This window comes from Microtus oregoni, unplaced genomic scaffold, assembly GCF_018167655.1.
Source record: "Microtus oregoni isolate MIOR12 unplaced genomic scaffold, Mior012 000006F_ref0000085, whole genome shotgun sequence".
NCBI classification, from domain to species: domain Eukaryota; kingdom Metazoa; phylum Chordata; class Mammalia; order Rodentia; family Cricetidae; genus Microtus; species Microtus oregoni.
The window spans coordinates 8792224-8807313 of NW_024543065.1; the positions used below are offsets into that span (position 1 = coordinate 8792224).

The window sequence follows — 15090 nt, forward strand, 5'->3', positions numbered from 1 at the left end:
AATGTGTAAAGCAGGAATGGACAGAAAGCTGAACTTTAATAAATTTGTGGTGTGGGATTCCTGCCAGTCTCGAGGACAATGTTGTTACTTGGTGCTGGAAGAAACATTATTTTTTCAGCAAATTCCTGGAAAACTCTAACCCATGTGGTTTAGAATCTGAAACAATTGGTTTTTATTATCTGCTGGTCTCATTAAGAGAGACATAACACAAGCATATTAAGATAATGCTTTCTTTTGCTGGACACCTTTAATTGAAATACACCGCCCTCTAGAAGATGATCTTCCATTCCCCATCCCTAAATCATCTATCTTTGTTTGTGGCTCTTCTGTTCTGGAATAAATGTGTATTCAGCTTTTCCAGTGTCCACACTTAAGCATGAAGTTCATGCTGACACCAGGAAATTTAATACCTAAATGTATCCATCTGCATGCCTATCTTCCGTTACTAACAAAAACACTCTGACCACATACTCTAAATATATATCTATATGTAAAAGTAGAATCCCTAAGCCAGGCAGTGGTGGCACATGCCTTTAATCCCTGCACTCGGGAAGCAGAGGCAGGCAGATCTCTGAGTTAGAGGCCAACCTGGTCTACAAGAGCTAGTTCCAGGATAGGCTCCAAAGCTGCAGAGAAACCCTGTTTCGAAAAACCAAAAAAATAAATAAATAAATAAAAAATAAAAAAAAGAATTCCTGTGTTCACTGTGCCATGAAAGGCCAATCCTCTACAGACTTATAGACAGAAGGAAGCAGTATGTCATATTGCAGTCAATGAAGGTATACCTTTGACCATGCCATGTGTCACGTCTGTGACATGCCATTTGCTGTTCATGGTCTTCAGCACTACAGGCATCTAGCTCATATGTTAATGACTTATTGGCACCAGCCCTAGGGATTTTTGTAAAACTGTGGGTGAGGGAGAAGGGTCTTTTGTGGATAACAGCTTGAGGTTCATTGTGTTTAGAGGAAAGTAGGAGGGCTAATTATTTTTAATGTAGAAATGGAATCCAGTAGAGTGATTATCAAAAATAATGCACTCAAATAGGCCTCTTTGTGTGCTGGCCCGAGACTCCCTTTCCTGATCTTCTAAAACCCTCTGGAAACGGAAGAATTGCTGTCTGACCACAGGCATGGGTGGAGTCAATCCTGGCTCACCATGTTTATCAACCCCTGAAGGGCCATCTTTGTAGGTCAAGCCCACTCTCTAAAATAGACACAAAAGTAGGAGGGCACTTGTTTGGGATCAGAGGGGATTCCCATGAGAGTGAGGGGGAATAAGAGAAGGTCCTGGGGGTATTGAATATGATCAAAATATATGCTTATGTGAATTTATAAAAATATTTTAAAACCAGTGTGAGTTCAAGACCAGCCTGGTCTACAAGAGCTAGTTCCAGGACAGGCTCCAAAACCACAGAGAAACCCTGTCTCGAAAAACCACAAAAAAAAAAAAAAAACCAGTGTCAAAAGATGTGTATAATACAGTGATTTCTTTATTATCACTATCAATTATTACACATTTTTATTGTGCTTCCCATAGTAAGCTCATATCTACTTGCAATTGCTCCTTACATTCTGCTGAATATTTAGGCAAACATGGGTCTTTAGGTCTGTGTGATTTGCCTGTTCTAGACTTTTTCATAAACATGGAATTATAATATACATGGCTCTCTGACTATTCCTTTCACATAGCATAATATTTTCAGAGTTTATTCATGTTGAAGCATGATTTGGAAGTTCAATTTTTGTTGTTGTTGCTAAATACTATGTCATGGTGACAGTAGACCACATATATCCACTTACCACTGGATATTGCTAACATTTCTTCTTCATCTAGACAGTGGTGTTTCACATGACAGGGGTACTCTTGGCATGTTTTCTGTTCCCAGTTGTGTTTGGTATATGTCTCACTGTTACAGGTAATCACACGCTTGTTGGAGGATTGTCTATTGGTGGTAACCTTGGCACTTTGTCTCCTCACTGTGACTTGTATAAGTCTGAGTACATTTCTTGTTCTCTCAAGGTTAGGATGGTATTTACAACACCATGTTCTCCAGTTGTGAGTTGGGAGATGACTAAGTGGCTCCTTTTCTGTGTTTAGTCTCCAGATGGCTCAGAATCGCAGTCAATCGGAACAAACGAAAACAAAAGCCAAGGAAAAGAGGGTATGTCAGACCTGTGCTCTTGATTGTTCCCTTTAATTGCTATAACACAGTTGTCACTCAAACACATTACCTTCATTCTACTAAGCAACTTCTATTAAAATATTAATGTTAGGTAAATAAAGATAAATGTATGATTCTGGATGTAGGGTTGGCCCTTTATCTTTTTTTATATGTATTCCCATCTGATCCAAATCTGTATATACATCTTCCTGACTGTTTATCATATCAAAATAGTGTGTAGAGCTTTGTACTTCATTCAGTACACCCATGAATTCTCCCTGGTAGGTGTTACTCTTGGTCCATTTTACAGATGAGAGAACTGAGCTTTGGACTTGGAAAGCTATGCTCCCAAGACCATGCATCTGGGATGTGGAGTTTTAGTGCATTGTTCAGAAATCATAAGCTCCAATTCAACAAGGGGTTTTATTTTCAGGAGTTTTAGAGAAACCTTTAAGAAAAAAAAGTTTCTTTTTTTTTGAAATTGATTATAATTTTCTTTCTCATTAAACATTTCTTATTTCAGAGATGAATTAGAGATTCAGTGTCTAGAAGAAAATGAATACAAAGATTCTATTGAGCACCACCAAGGAAAAGGTTACAGCTTTTGTGTTTATAAGAAGGGAAAATGTCCTTGGCTAAGATCCTAAATTGAAGCTTAAAGAAAAAAAGTCCTCAAGTTACTTAAACACTAACACAGATGAGCTGTGTGTTGGTTATTACTCACGTCTTAGTGTCTGAGGCATCTGTGCATGAGAGTGTTGCCTTGGGCTTGGCAGTAGCAGGGTCGCAGAGTGGTTGCCAGGGAACTAAAGGCCTGGGAAGCCTTCCCAGCCTTCCTCTAGATATCACTCATTAGGAAAAACTTACAAGGGATATTCTGGAAATCTGAGAGCAGATATCATCTTTGTTTCGTCAGAATTTTCTCAATACTTCTCTTTTAAAATATGGAAAAAATTAATAAAATATTTCTAATAAAAACACTTAAAAATATGAAGGCATGCAATACACACATGAACATCATGGGTCTGAGAATGTGTGCGTGCAAGTGTGCCCACACACATACCCCTGTAAAAATAGTTTCTTCTTCCTCTTTTTTGGAGGCTTCTGTAGCTATCATGTGTTGTATCAGAATGAACTGCTGGGTATTTCCCCCTGTCTGTGTGCCAGCAGACACTGAAGTGGCAAGCAAGCTGGCTGTGCCAGCCCTAGCCTTCTAGAGAGCTTGGGTCCTCAGAGAGACAGACGACTCTTTTGTGCCAGTGTCAATATACTTTGGGCTTTGGAGAAGAATGACTGCCAGTTGTTTAACAGATATTGAGGAAAACATCGTCCTTTCTTCGTGTTTTCCTCTCTTGCCCGAGATCATAATGTTGGCTCTATCAACAAACGTTTTATGAGACAACTCCATTATATGAGCACTTTCGGGCTGAGATTGCAGCAGGTGGGGGAGAGGTGACAAACTTGTGGCCTGATTCACATCTGTTTCTGCTGGAAGGCCGAGCAGTTGGGGTCAGGCTGCCAAGCACATTACCCGGAGACTGTGCACATAGCCAGTCCAGTCACCTGGTGGCCGCTGCTGCACCTGTTCGGAGAATGCCCTTCTCTTTTGTTTATCAGTGATTTGAACACGTTGGAAAGTTCAGAAAGAAATTATAGAGTTTTTGTTTGTTTGGTTGTCACGGTCACTGTGAGAAAACACTAATCAAAGGCAGCTTGAGGGAAGAAAGAGTTGAGTGGGTTTATAGATTGCAGCCCGTCATCCAGGGAAGCCAAGGCAGGAACTCAAGCCGAGACCATAGGCGGTTGGTGCTGATTGGCTGGCTCCAAGGTTCATGTGAAGCTATGTTTCTCAAGTGATCCGGGGACACCTGCAGAGCGATTGCATTACCATCAGTAGGCTGAATCCTCCTACATCAATCAGCAATCAAGGAAATGCCCCACAGACTTGCCCACAAGCCAATCTGATGGAGGCGATTTCACAATTAAGATTCCATATTCCCAGGTCTTAAGATGATCATCAAGGTCAGCCATGTGTATATGCATGGAAACACTATCTGGAGTTTTGTAAAGGGAGGCTGGTTCTGATTAAAATCTCAAACCACGAGTGTCAGTCTGATCTAAATATTTCCCACACACTTGAGTTTTTATTGCATTCAAGACAACCTATTTTGGGGCAAAACACATAGCTCCGCAGTTAAGAGCACCCTGGTCCCATTCCCAACACCCACAACCAACAGCTCCCAGCTATATGTAAGGTCAGTTCCAGGGACTTTAACATCCTCTTCTGGGCATGGCAGGCATGTGACGCAGAGACATATGTATACTAAACAGTAATATAAATAAAATAAAGATCTTTAAAAAATAATTTCAAACTAAAAAGTAATAGACTTTGAATATTTAAAGTATTGATATATTTCACATTAACCTACTTTCTTAACTCTTCATAAAATTATACAACTCTATGAAAGGCTCAATATTTGTGTGTACTTAGAAATATTAAAAATTTACATTTTTCATAGTGATTTGTATACTTTTAGTTTGAGAAAAAATATTTTTAAAATAGTTTCTATACATTTTGAACAGCTGGATAATTTTTAAAAAGTAATTATAACTGAAACATACTGTCTTCTAAATTAGAAGAAAGGGTTAACAAGATGGTTCAATCAGTTAAGTGCTTGCAAGTTAGATGCTTGCCTTGTAAGCATATAAGGGCTTGGATATGATTCCCAGAACCTGTGTGAGAAAGCCAAGCAGTGAAATGGTATTTCAGCACTGGGGAGGTTTAAACAGATGGATCCCTAGGTTTGCTGCCCAGCCAGATTAGCATGCTTGTTGAGTTTTAGGTCACTTGTCTCAAGGGTAAAGGGGACAATGCTTAATGATTGGCACCTGAGGTTTCCACTAATTTCCACATGCATGTGTATATATACCTGTGAGTCTGCCTGCACAAATGAACAAATAATCACACATGCACACACATACAGAGAGAGAGAGAGAGAGAGAGAGAGAAGGAGGAGGAGGAGGAGGAGGAGGAGGAGAAGAAGAAGAAGAAGAAGAAGAAGAAGAAGAAGAAGAAGAAGAAGAAGAAGAAGAAATAACTCTTGTGGATTTAACAAGCAAGGAATTTGTCTCAATATTTTCTTTTATCTTCTCTGGATGAACCGTATGGGAATGACAGCTCCATCTCTGTTCTTAGCCAACTTACTGTCTCCTAGCAGTGCCCACCTCCACCCTTCCACACACACTTATTTTTTCTCTTCCCTGCCTGAACCTGATTTCACATTTGAACTGAGGCTGGTGTGTTTTATATTTTTTTTTTGTTCTTGTTGCTATGTTTCTGGAGGAAATCAATTTGTTTTAAATGTGTTCTGAATGGCTCCGGTTTGAATTCAGCACAGCGTATTTATTTGGGTATGCATGAGGAGGGGTGATTATTGTAACTGACATAGAAGCATTGAAAAGAATCGTTTTTAAATTCCTGTCCACCAACATTCAGAAGCTGAAAGTAGCTTCTAATTTACAAAAATGGCTAATCATTTTTTTCTCTGTGAATTGTTTCCTAGGAAACCAATAATGTATTCACAGCAAAACGTATAACCATATAAACTAATGGGGAAATAAAATTATTTTTTTTGTTTTGACATTTATGATAATCATTTAAAAATTAATCATAAAAGTTATTAAGTATTCTACTTAAAATTGTCATAGACTGTTAAAAAACACAAATAGGACAAAAATGGGAGCAGATAATACCATCACGAAGGTTTCGATTCATCTTTATTTGGGGATTTAACATAGGTACATGTTTGCTTGCTTGCCTAACTGGAAGATTGTCTGAGAGCTAGCTGGGCTGGTTCACGCCAAAAATCTAGGCTTTTTGTAGGTTTCCATTTGGCGATCAAGAAGCATTAAACAATGGCAAGACCCTCTTGAGCTGAGAGCCTCAAATGACCACTCCGCCACATGCTCATGAAATCCTCTCTGCTTGCTGAGTGGGAATGAGTAAGGCTTTGATTCATATTTAATTCTTAATTTTATTTCCGTTGAAACAAAGGTTTTTGATTTATATTAAGTGATGATAAAATTATTTCTGAGCAGTAAGCTCAGGAACAATACACCTCTGGATTTCTGACATGTACTTATTAGGTTTTTAAAAGTAACTTCATCTTCTGTCATTTTTGGTTCACAGTGTGCAATATTAGCAGGTAAACATATAAAGCATCATGTTGGCTTTTGTTTTTGTTTTTTTATTGTTTGAGACAAGGTTTCATTTTGCTCAGTCAGGAAATTAATTCACTGTTTGGATTGGAGGCATGCATCATTCCCATGCCCCTCTATCAGCTTATTCATTCATTTTGGGTTTATTAATTTATTTAAATTTGTTTTCTATTGTTTGTGTATGGTGTGTGCGTGTGTATGTGTGTATGTGTGTGTGTGCGTACTACACATGTGGAGGCCAGAGAACAACTTTCGCGAGTTAACTCACTTCTTTCCTTCACTGTGGGACCCAAGGATGGAACTTAAGTTGCAGGGTTTGTATGGCCATGTCTTTATGCTTTGATCCACCTCACCAACACTAGTTTTGCTCTTGGAGACAGGGTCTCATAGCTCCTGTGGCCTTAAACTCACCGTACAGTCGAAGATGACTTTGAAGTCCTCATTTGTTACCTCCTAAGTGCTGGAGTCACAGGCCTGGGCAACCACGTCAGTCTGTTCCTTTTGCAGTCCACAGCATCTTACTGTGAATCAAACATCAGCCGTAAAAAGAACCCCAGCGTTCATGCCAGGGCCTTTCTAACGTGAGATGTACAAAAGCCAGGAAATCACCAAGGAAATTTGGAAGCGTTTTCTTCCATCCTGGTAGCTGTTGTTTTTATAAAAGAAAAATTTCCAACGTTAATTATTTCCTGGAGCACCAGCCACAGACAAAAGGAAGAAGCCAAAGCAAAGTTTTGAGACGCTGATGCAAATGTCTGCAGCTTGTTTGACTCGGGGCGGAAGGGACCTTTCTGATCTCTGATAGAATCAGGTCCCCAAGCTTGTCGGTTCTTGTACCAGGTTCCTCCAGATTTGACTTTCATCGTGATGAGCTGTTGGCATCAGCTTTTGTTTTGGAATTTTTCCCATGGTACATAGGTAACATTCCAGGGTGTGGAAGACGGCTACCCCTGGATGTGTTCCACTCTGAAGAAATTAAAGCAACGGCTCTAGGCAGAGGTTGCAATGCAGCATGCCTCTCTTGCTCCCGCTTCTAGTTCCTCAGTGCAGAAGAAAATAACAGTTGCACCTACTAAACATTATGAGACTTGCCGCTGAGTTTGATGCCTGACAGTAGGCTTTGGAATCTGTACCCAGCCAAAAAACTGTGATTGCAGAGAACCCACAGTTGAACCCTGGTTTGCCAGTCACCTCCGTCTCCCAGCTTTTGCTGCGAACCATTGATATAATTCTCAGAGTAGGCATTTTATTGTTAAAATCACAGTAAATTGTTTCCTAGAGTAGAGAATATTCTTCCCATGGGTCTTGTTAATATATGAGAAGGTTTTTAAATAATGGGCATGCAGTTCAATTGTCTTTTTTTCTCCTAGACCAAACATCTAGTGTGGCTGTTGAGAACAAGGAGCTGATCCCACGGGTACCAGAGGACGCACCTGCCTCTGAAACAGACATCAACTTGGAGGTGTCATTTGCGGAGCAAGCTGTCAATCAGAAAGAACTCAGCAAGGAGAGGATGCCCATGATCCGAGGCAATGATGCCTCATTGCCTGTATGTAATACATGCTCAGATGATCCTAAAAGAATGTCCTTTGAATAACCTTTGTATTTTTAAAATTTAGAAGCCAAAGAAAAGTTGAAAGCATGAGGTAGCAAGAATTGTTAAATTGGTATCAACAGTTGATTCAAGTTATTAATATTTTCCCATCCTTTCTTTCTATATCTGTTTATCTGTATATACACTGTTCTAACAGGGAGGATATATTCACTTGGTATTTTAAGACTTTTCGAGAACATTCAAAACAGAGTTGGAGCTGGAGAGGTGGCTCAGTGATTAGGAGCACTGGCTGCTCTGTGAGGGTCCAGGTTTGGTTCTCAGCACCTACGTGGCTGCTCACAATTGTGTAACTCCAGGTTCAGGGAATCTGATTCCCTCTTCTGGTATCTCTGGACACAAGGCATGCAAGTGGTGAGGTGCACAGACAAACATATGGGAAAACACCACATACACATAAAAATAAACATTAAAAATTAAAAGTAAGCAAAGTTTTAAGACTTCAGTAAGATTCTAAAGTCATAGCTAATATTTAACAATCACAAAAGCTTGGCAGTTGTCACAGACTGCCCTCATAGTGTCTCCCTTCCTCATACCCTTTGGAGACTTGGATATGAAGTATATGTTGTGTTAGTTGAGATTTTTTTCTCTTTTATTTTTGTTTGTGTTTTTAAAAACGTTTTAAAAGAAGTTCATAATATTAAAAATTTGTCTGATGATTAGACACAAGTTAAACATTTGTGCTATGCCTCTGAAGTGATACAAGCCATTCTCCATGACAGAAGTTTTGCAACCAAGTGGGCTAAGGGAGATGTTCCCTAGTTCTCATGCTGTGAAGATGCCTTTCTTACCTACAATTTATACTTGTTTGGTCCCCATTTTATCCTTTTCTGGTCTTTGAGAAACATTGATTTCCTAAGCCTGTTGTCTCTTCTACCTTAATTGACAGCTGCATTCCTCAGTAATTGGTAGCTCTCCTTCTCTTTTCAGCTTTGCATGCCACTATAGACTGATAACTTTTTCATTCCACATTTCGTAGACAGCATCTTTTGTCTTTGATGCTCAGAGCTACACAGCCTGGGCCTCCTTGGCCAGTGGGGGCCGGCAGTTGGTTCCCGTGCTGTTTCATCATGCCCTCCTTATCCCTTTCTTCTTCATTCTCTAGGACAGTATGTTCCAGGCTCACCTTGTAATTTTCTCCCTCTTAGACTTGAAAGCAGCTGTTTCTTACAGCAACTGGTTCCTTTTTAGCAACAAATGGTCTTTAGAACCTGAGCCTTCCTCTGTACAGTGTGTTCTCTCTGCTGTGAGTGCCTCGTGTCTTTTCATACATTTTAAAGCAGAAGCTAAAGAAGAACATAAGGAACTTCTGAGTTCTTCACCTGTCAGCCAGGCCAGACCTCTCTGCAACTCTGTCCAATTTCCTTATCAGTGTTATTTTGAAACACATGTCTGAATTTTGGTTATCATCTGTAAAGATTTATGTTGCTAAAAACAAAGCAAAAACAGAAGTATTAAAAACTGCACATTTATGTTATTGTTATTAATCCTTTAAAATACCTTTAAACCGGGTATTTCCACCTCAGATACTCAGTTTTTAAACTTCAAGATATCTCTTATCATGACTGCTCCTGCAGTTTGAGGGACAGCTCCAAATAAATCCTGTGCATTGAGTTTGCTTGGTATGACACTTAGATTCTTCATCTTTCCCTTAACCCTACCCCCCGCCCCATCCCTCCATTCCTTTGGTTCCCCCTCCCCACTGACCTCCACTCTGCCAATTCTGCTACTTTCCCTTCTCTTCCCGCCTGTCACCTGTCTTCCTGTGCCCCTCCACCTTTTCAAAGTTGATTTATTGGTCTTGTCACAAGCTTACGTGTGTTGCACATGTTTGTGCATGCTCATGTACATGTAGGCACATGTGAATGTACAAGTGTGTGCATGTGGAGGGCCGGAGGTAGATGTTAGGAATCTTCTTCAATCCCTCTTTTATCCGACTTGTCGCTTATTTGTCTTTAAAACAAACCCAGGGCTTGCTGAGCAGCTCATCTGGCTAACCAGCTTGTTGGGATGAGCCCTTGTCTTCTGCCTTCAGAGGTTTGGAATGCAGGCAGCCGCCACACACACACACACACACACACACACACACACACACACACCGGGTTCCAAACCCTGGTCCTCTTTCTTGTGCTGCAAGTGTTTTAAGTACTGTACTGACTTCCAGCCCTGTCCTCCCTTTATTGAAAGAGCCATGTTATAAAATTCAGGTGAATCTCACTCTCTGACTCTTTGGGTCTTTATAGTATAGTTTCACTCCTCCTATGTATTTATAAACTAGTTGACATTAGTTCTATCGGATTTAAGTTCCTGGTTGTTTTGATTTGGTCTAGATACTTTAGATATATTGTCATTGTTCTCTACTGGGGATATCTGGCTATCTTTCTTTTGTCTAATTAAAACTGTGATTCAGAGCCATATCTGACTCCATTAAGGTATTAGTGGTCTAAAAGTTGAGGTCCTAATAGTTTCTTCTTTTTCATTTATTATTCTGGACATTTCCTTTATGAAAACAATTATCAAGATGGTTATATTTCCCACTTTATATAAGCTTTCAAATTTGGTTTTTTCTTTCTTGGTATCTGTTATCAGTGCCAACTCATATCTGTGTATGTTTCTAAAACTGGCTTCTTAACCCATGAGTTCATACATGTTTAATGACACCATAGGAAAATCTCTCTGGGTTTAGCTAGTATATTCCCTGCTCAGGCTTAAAAGTGTCTCACTTTCAAGTGTCCCTAGTTCCATTTAGTAGAAGTAGAGATCTCCGCCTGTGGCCAGGACCCCAGGAGTGTTCAGTTCTCTGGACCACTTATCACTTGGGAGCCCTGTTCAGTAGAGATGTCGATTTTTATCTTCTTTCTCCCATGCCGAGAAGTGTAGTTCTCAGGAAAGGGCAGGTGACAGAGCTTCTGCTGTCCAAAACACACTTGTTTGTTTATTTTACATTAATGCATAACATTCTCACAATGCCAGTGGTAAACATGTTCTGTAAGAGTGCTTCAGAATGGTTGAAGATTGCCTTTCTGCAGCCATTTGTGTCCTTGGTATTTATTGCAAAGGAGATTTGATACAGTAAAGTTAGGGAGCTGTAGCTTTTTAAGGGTGGTTAACCCTGTGTGGTTAAGCTGCCAAGTGCATATCTGGTTGGGCTAATTTGCTATGATTTATTTTTAATTTTTAAAGATTGCTTTTCTGAAATATTTTGTTCTCTAAGATTATGAAATAGTTATATGACCCCAAAGGAAAATATAAATCAAAATAAAGCAAGTTTAGCATTTATCTTTGACAGATCACCCTGTTAAGGCCCTCCTTTTAGAGAATCCTTTTGGATTTTTTTAATTTTAAAGTATTAATTTATATTTTTATGTGATTAAAGTTTTGCATACATGAATGTGTGTGCACCTTTTTGTGTACCTGGGAGCCATACAGGTCAGAAGAGGGTGTTGTATCTTTGGAGCTGGAGGTATAGATGATTATGAGCCATCATATGAGTGCTGGGAACCAAACCTGCATCCTCTACAAGAACAGCAAGTGCTCTTAACCAGAGAGAGCCCAAGAGAACCCTTTTTTTTTGATACTTTTTTATCTACCCATTTTCTTACAGATATTAGCCCACTGCTCACATTTTTCTCCATCTTGGTTTGATTTTAACTATTTTTCAGAGACCCCGGCATCATAATGTGGAGACATACTTCTCATTTCTTTTTTCTGGATACACATGTCTCTACTGTGAGGCTGCATCTTGATTTATTAAAGCAGTCCCTTAGGGATAGACATCTGGTTGTTTCCAGACTTTGTAGTACATTTTGAGTGAGCTGTTTTCAGAGCCTAATAGAGAAAGTAAAGGAGTTTTTGAGATTTGGCATAAAGCAGTGATCCATACTCCCAGATTCTCCTTTGGAAAAATAAAACTCTCAGCCTGTGCCAGTCCTCGTCACTGAAGATGGAAATCATTGAAGCTGGCGGGGGGAGGACTAATTAAACAAAACTGAGGTATTACTGAATTTGAGGTTACCTCCCCAATAAAATAAAATAAAATATAATATAATATAATATAATCTCCATTTGAGGTTTTAGAAATAAAAACCTGGTCTGCTATTTATTTTTTCTCTACCTAGTTAATCTTTATTTGACTACCTTCTTGATTTTTTTGTTCATGTTGTGCCCACGTTATGCAATAACCACTCCCCCTTTCTGCTGTTTCATAGTTACCTGGGAAACTTTCAACTGTCTTGTGGCTATCTTAACAGTTCTCTTTTCAATTCTTTTCTTCTTGACTCTGAACTCTTTTCAGTGACCAGCATCATAGTCTTGGTGACTGTCCATCACCTCTGCCTTTGGTTTCCATCTGCATGCACCTGTCCATCTCTGTAACCATGGTTCAGAAATGCCTTCGGTGGGTGGGCATGTTGTAGAGTTCCCATAAGTCAGTAGTAACACAGTTGATGAAATGAATATTTTGGCTGGTGCCACTTTGAAGCAGGTGTCTAAAACAGATCTGGAAGTTCCATTTTGTGGCTAGACTTGCCTTCCCCTGTAAATAAACTATGGGCTTTATGCAGTGAGCAGCTCTCTGGTGACCTCATCTCTTATCCACTTCCCTATTCCTGCAACACTGAGCAGTCTTTGTAAATTCTTTCTGCTCTCACTGTGAATCCACACTTCTTCTCTTACATTGGAGAATGAATTTAATATCTTGCAGCCATCTGCAGACTTCGCTCCACTGTGCACACTGGGTGTGTGTCACAGTCCAGCAATGGTGCTCATGTCTGGAGGGATCGTCGTGAGGTAGATACCACCCACCCGAGTTTTTTAAATGTGCAAGCAAGTTAGGGAGATGATGTAACCTGCCAGGGCTTGACTCTGGGAACATGGTCCGCTCTTGATGTCCAACTTGAATCGAAAGTGGGAGTGTTTGATGAGTAAAAGATTCAGCTTCCACATTACTAATAAAGTCCCTAATACACACCCCCGCCACTGGCTGTACTTCCCAGTCTACAAAAGAAGGGTGCAGTCAGAGAGAACTAGCTCCCTTTTTTTTTTTATCTTGTATAAGGCCCTAACAACCTGATGCATTTTAGAAAAATATCATCTCTTTAAAAAATGCATTTTTCCAAAGGTAAGGCACTTTACTCTTGCTGAAATTTTGGTTATTTTCCTAAGTCAAGAAACTGAAGCATCCTGTCTCTTAACACACACACACACACACACACACACACACACACACACACACAAATAAAGTGACAGGAAACTTCATAAATATTTAAAAGAGCCACTATGAATTAAACATTGGGATAAAGAACTGACTCCTTTATTAAGCACAATGTTTAAATAAATAAATAAACAAGCTCGTGACATATATTGCTAGGTAAATGAAATGTTTGTACTAGTAACATTTTAGGTTTCTCTAAACATTTACCTTGGGTAATATTTTTTGGTAATTATATTACAGAGCTTATTAGACCCAAAGCAACTGATTTTAATGAAACACTTGAACCGTTGGTTTTTAAACATGTAAATAGGTAGATACGGTTGGCTCAGCCATGCTGGAAACAAAACCATTAGCAGAGGTACAGAGGTATGTGCGAAAAAAAAAATGGGACCTGTTTTAAAAAATAAAACTCAGGGTCGATGATGCGGTTCAAGGACAGGTGTTTGCCCAGCATGTGCCAGGTCTACCATTGCCTTTAATAAATGAAAGCTCAGGAAATATGACTGGACATTAGAGAACATAGGAAATGCAGTGCAGTAGCTTGTCGCGGTTGTCCTCTTTGTGTGGGTGTGTGTCTTGGTTCCTTCATTAGTCTGTGGCCCTGCTCCTGAACATACTAAGCCAAAGAAAGAGACACTGGGGCTGGAGAGGTAATCAAGACATTGCCCTGCCTTTGAGGGTCTCTCCATCCTCTACCGACCTACACTGTTCCCTCCTTCCCCTGTGCATGAAGAAGTTGAGTAGAACGGGAACATTGCCTAGAGTTTCAGGCATCAAAAGCAGACAGGAACAGTCAGAGAATGGTATCTATGCAGCCATGTTTCCATCCTTCTAACGTCTGTTTCCCCACACCTTAGAATATGCCCTGATTCTTACCCTGCTGTAACTTTTTGTAGAATATAATGAGATGTTATTCATCAAATGAGTATTGGACTTTTTTTTTTCTTGTCTGACTATAGCATGCAGGAAAATAAAACCAAGAATATTTTCAAATGATTCTTAAAGTTCACTGAAAAAACCAGTAATCAATCAGGCATGGAGACAGGTATCTACATCTCAGCACTTGGATGGAGAGGGCCAGGAGAATCAAGTTCAAGGCCAGGCTTTACAATATGGGAAATTTCAAGACAGCTTTGACTACATGAGAAACCCTTGCTCAATTACACCCATATATTCGGTGCAAACATATGGTGTGTGTGTGTGTGTGTGTGTGTGTGTGTACGTGTGTGTGTACGTGTGTACTTAATATTTTCTGTATGCTTACATGTGTCATTGGAGCCTCACTTTGTGATGTTGCGTGGAAGGGTCTGTGTATTTTTACTTTACTATTCTCTCTCTCTCTCTCTCTCTCTCTCTCTCTCCATCTACCCCTAGTTTATCCATCCTAACCCCCTCCCCTGTCTGCTCCATCCCTCCTTTCTGTCTGCTCCATCCCTCCTTTCTGTCTTCCCTTCCTCCTCTCCTTCAAGTTTTCTGACCACTAGGATATGAGTTTGACCACACACACCCCACACACTGCCGTAGACTGAAACTGTGAGCAAAAAATAAAAGTCCTCTTTCCAGTTGTATTTTCCCAAGACTGTGTCACAATGAGGAAAACCTAATACAACTAGGAAGTGATGGACTTAGACTCTACCTTCCATGATGCCCCTCACTGTTTTCTTTATTATTATTTTTTTTTTTTGGTGGACACTAAAACTCTTGGAGTTGAGTATATGTGAAAAGCTACCCAATTCCAAACATTGCCAATATTAGGAATTGCTCTATCTTCTGTTGGTAAATGTTCTCTCAAAAACGACTTAAGTCTTCAAAAACTTTTGTATATGTTAATTGAACAATGGGTACATGTTAAGTTTTTGAGACAGGGTCTTACTCTGTAGCTAG

The 15090-nt window shown here is 39.8% G+C and overlaps 1 protein-coding gene across 4 annotated transcripts in view; it reads left to right on the forward strand.

Annotated features, from left to right (window-relative positions):
* Positions 1-15090, forward strand: part of Arhgap18 (Rho GTPase activating protein 18) — a 221717-nt gene that overhangs the window by 162161 nt on the left and 44466 nt on the right. For all 4 annotated transcript variants that reach the window (XM_041654683.1, XM_041654684.1, XM_041654682.1 and 1 more), the window contains 2 exons: positions 2101-2164; positions 7753-7931. In XM_041654683.1, the coding sequence (XP_041510617.1) occupies positions 2101-2164; positions 7753-7931 (243 nt within the window). The remainder of the gene's footprint in view (positions 1-2100; positions 2165-7752; positions 7932-15090) is intronic.